The sequence below is a fragment of the Camelina sativa genome, chromosome 17 (genome assembly GCF_000633955.1).
Source record: "Camelina sativa cultivar DH55 chromosome 17, Cs, whole genome shotgun sequence".
In the NCBI taxonomy this organism is placed as follows: Eukaryota; Viridiplantae; Streptophyta; class Magnoliopsida; order Brassicales; family Brassicaceae; genus Camelina; species Camelina sativa.
This window is the reverse complement of record NC_025701.1, coordinates 10,145,197-10,149,449: the sequence shown is the minus strand read 5'-3', so window position 1 is coordinate 10,149,449 and position 4,253 is coordinate 10,145,197. Positions and strand designations below refer to the sequence as shown.

The window sequence follows — 4,253 nt, the reverse complement described above, 5'->3', positions numbered from 1 at the left end:
GGGAACTGATGAAACTCAAATCCTTCAATGTCACCCAAATGTAACCCTAAAGACGAGACGAAATCAACCATCTTGGTAATCCTGGCGATATTATTGTTGGACGAGCACAAAAACTGAATTAAGCACTCAAGCGGATCCTGTCTCAGCACACGAGCGCCACGAAGATGTTTCGCCAGCTCTCCGAAACGAGGATCCTTCTTCGAGAAATCAGACCATAGCTCAGCTAACGAGATCTCGGCATTGAGAAAATCCAGCAGCGCAAGCTCCGCTCCTGATTTAGGGCTAGTGCTGCTGCAATGGACGCAGTAGGAAACTGTATCGTCTCCTGGACGCTGGCGGAGAGAGACGAGGTGAGGTCCTATCGTTCCGCTGTACTGAATCGCCCCAGTCTGCTTCCACCGGAATGTTTGACCCGTCGGAAAAGTTAACGGTAGAGTCAGCTCCGTGTGGGTGAGTTTTAACGGGAACCATTTTGGTGCTCCTGTTCTGTGTAGCTTCTGTTTCAGAATCGGTGTGACCGGCGGAGACAGAGGTGGTTTCGTGGTGGCGGAGATCGCCGGCGAAGAAGATGTTGCACGAGGTCTCTTCATCGCCGTTGCTCGTTAACGGAACCACCCACGCGAGCGAGCGGACCCTTAATGTATCAATTTAAACCGGTTTAATCAATTTGAACCGGATTAACCAATTTGAACTCAAAAAGAATTGTTTTCGTTATCTCTTTCAATCAATCTAAACCAAAGTAAATGTGATTCAAAAAATTAATTAAAGCTTTTCATTATTGCGATTATGTATAATTTAATTATTATTTTTTTTTCAATCAAACATTAATTAAAAAATAACTCCAACGTTGGTTGCTCAAACCGAAACCGGAAGGTAAGAGTTTACAAAATATATTGTATATATGTATATTTTTATTATCCAACTATATATATGCAATCTATGTAATACGCTTGCTCCACAAGTCAATTGAAAATTTAATATTTTTTTCCTCAAAAACAAAAAATGTCATTTGTCGAAAAATTAAAATGTTAGACATATTAAAGAAAAATATCATAACATAATTCTTAAAGTTGGTAAACATATACTCTTCGGTAACACACACTCTCTCTCTCTGATTTGATACTTTCTCAAATAGTTGACGGTAAATTATTGAACACAGTACTTATTAATGAGAACAAGTTAATCGGCTCGATTCATTCCCAATTAGAAGAAGATAATCATGAGACATTAAAAAAAAACAAGTTAGAGTTGTTTTCAAAGTTCCAAATAAACCAATTTTTGGCGATATAATAGGTTTTTAGATTCGAAATAATTAAATTATATAAAAAATACCCCTCAGATATGATAACATTCTAAGCATTATTCACATTTTTTCATGACAATTTGGAGTTCATTGCTCGATTTGCCTTCCTAAGCAAGTTTTTTGTTGTTTTTTTTACAAAATATGTAGATTAGCTTAGACGAATCCATTGGAGGTTGCTAATCTCTTCCTTCCTACAAGTTCTATTTTTATATTTTTACTACTTCTGTTACTTTTGGTGATGAATAAGCGTAAATAAGAGATTTAGGAATTAAAATATGTTTTCAAGCTGAGATTAAATCATCTCGGCGAGGATATTTATATTAGAATTGGGTTTCATTATAACACCCTTGTGTAAGTTGTGTTCTAGTCCCCTCTTTCATTCTGTTGGATATTTATTGATTCCTGCATGAAGTAGGATTCTTCGGCTTATCTTAGGAAACTCTCCATTTAGCATGAACTATATTTTAACCCGCGGTACACCGCAGACATATAATTTTTATTACAGTTTATATTTTATGTTGTATCTGTTTGTTAAATATTGGATGTTTTTGTAAATAGAGGAATAACTAAAATTTTCGGTTGTTGTACGGCTAAATATTTAAATTATTTTTTTAATTCGCAATGTACTTCATAATCATTTGTTTGTTATATTTAGTTTATTTTGTTTAGTATTTAAGATTCTATTTTGATTTTTATTTATAATAATAAAAATAAGGGGTCTAAATACATAATCAGTAATTTATACGGTGTGATTAAGTCACATTTTCCTAATGATTTAATTATTTTATACAATCTTAGTTAAATCAACTTGATTTTATGTCAAATATTCTAATATTAAATAATTAAATAAAGATTTAACCCGTGTTAACACAATAATATTTTATTAATTCCAACATGTCCTCTTTATAACTCATATACTATACAACTTTTAGACTTTTTTAATTTTACATATTCGTAATAGTTAAAAATTTTATTAAGTATATATATGTTAATGATAATATTAAAATAAATGTCAATCGAAGTTTGTTTTACGTTAAGAATCAAAGCTCAAAGGTTTTGGATAACAAAATAGGAATCAAATTGTTGTTTTTTTTTATTTGTAAAGGATTCAAATATAAAATATATTTAAAACATAACAGAATGTGTGGTTAAATATATGATAGTTTATATTTCCATATTGATTGCTGTTATTTTTTTTGTTGAAATGAAATGTAAAATATTTAGGAAACAAAATCTGGAGTGATGTTAGTTTTGGAAAAATTTTAGGGGTTAATGTAAGCAAATAACTTTTTAAATAAACAAAACTAAAAGAGCATAACACAAAATGTACTTCAAAAATGTTAATATAGATATATCTTTCTTGACTGAAAGTTTCGAGAATTGGCAGAAGCATCCACCTCCACAAGCTTAAGTAAATCATTAGTCTCTCTTTTGAACATATGAAAACCTCTATCATCATCATCATTTAGTGATTAGTGATTTAAGAGATCTCTTTAGGGCTTTGAGCTTATCCACTATGAATCCAGGTACTCTCAGTCAACTGTGTATTCGGATCCGGGTATTTTGCTTACAAACCATTACTGATTTTGTTCATCTCTATCGCTTGCAGCTCGTCTTCCTCAAACACCTTTATTTTGCTATTATGGTCGTTAATTTTAGTAATATATAAATTAGTTTAAACGAGTTCATTGGAGGTTGCTAATCTCTTCTTTCCTACAAGTTCTATTTTTATATTTTTACTACTTCTGTTAATTTTGTTGATGTATAAGCGTAAATAAGAGATTTTGGAATTAAAATATGTTTTCAAGCTGAAATTAAATTGATAATTCATGAGGATTTCAAACAGAGCAAGATTATCATTTAGAAAATCGAACCAAACACAAAAAAAAAATTAATAAATTATGCCTGATTGTTTTTAATAGCAAATCCCAAAATAAAATGATATTAAAAAGGTGGATTTCTAAGAAAACTAATAATAATTACATAACTAATTATCATTGTAAACAATGACGAACAAAAAAATGAGGAAAAATGTTGAAACTAAATATATAATTATTGAAGAAATATATCTTGTTTTTTTAAAAAATCTTAAAATTTTGTAATGTGAAATCTTATAAATTAGTGTAAAACCAAAAATCATCCTCAAAATGTTAACGTGTTTTATCCCAAGTCTGAGTAAATAGTTTGTTGAATGCTAAACATCCAACTTTGCTAAATATGAAAAAAGTAAACTTAATGATGAATACATGATAGATGTTTTTCATCATCTTATTGTGTGATAAAGAACATATTAATATTTAACTTTTTTTTTTCAAAAATATTAATATTTAACTTTGATAGTGATTATATGATCGATTATTATGATATCAAAAAATATATATATGATACACATGAAATATCTCCTACTTTGTATCGTATTATTTTATGTTAAATTAGTGAAATTATGGTGGAAAATAACGGTTTGATGAGAGGAGTACTGTATGTCTATATGAAGAATTAGAAAAATACTTAGGTTCACCCTTAGGGGTGAACCTATGTATTCATCCCTCCCTTCTCAACCAATCACAATGTTCTATTTAATATTTTATTTAAAAATAAATCAAAATTAATATTTAAAAGTAAAATAAATTAAGGAAACAAATTCTGTATACTTTTATTTAAGGAAAGCTAAATATTGACTTGGTTTAGATTTTAAAATTAGAACAAAATTATATGTCGGTTTGGGTTTACAAATAAGATGGTTAAGGTTTAGATTTTACAATTAGAACGAAATCATATGTCGGTTTGGGTTTACAAATGAGATGGTTAGGGTTTAGATTTTACAATTAGAACGAAATTATATTTTGGTTTGGGTTTACAAATTAGATGGTTAGGGTTTAGATTTTACAATTAGAACAAAATTATATGTCGGTTTGGGTTTACAAATTAGATGGTTAGGGTTTAGATTTTA

At 29.6% G+C, this 4,253-nt stretch overlaps 1 protein-coding gene across 1 annotated transcript in view; it reads right to left on the bottom strand.

Annotated features, from left to right (window-relative positions):
• The window catches only part of LOC104756510 (N-glycosylase/DNA lyase OGG1), a 2,576-nt gene extending 1,986 nt beyond the window's left edge, over positions 1-590 (bottom strand). Inside the window, exon 1 of the mRNA XM_019238884.1 lies at positions 46-590. Within this exon, the coding sequence (XP_019094429.1) occupies positions 46-590 (545 nt within the window). The remainder of the gene's footprint in view (positions 1-45) is intronic.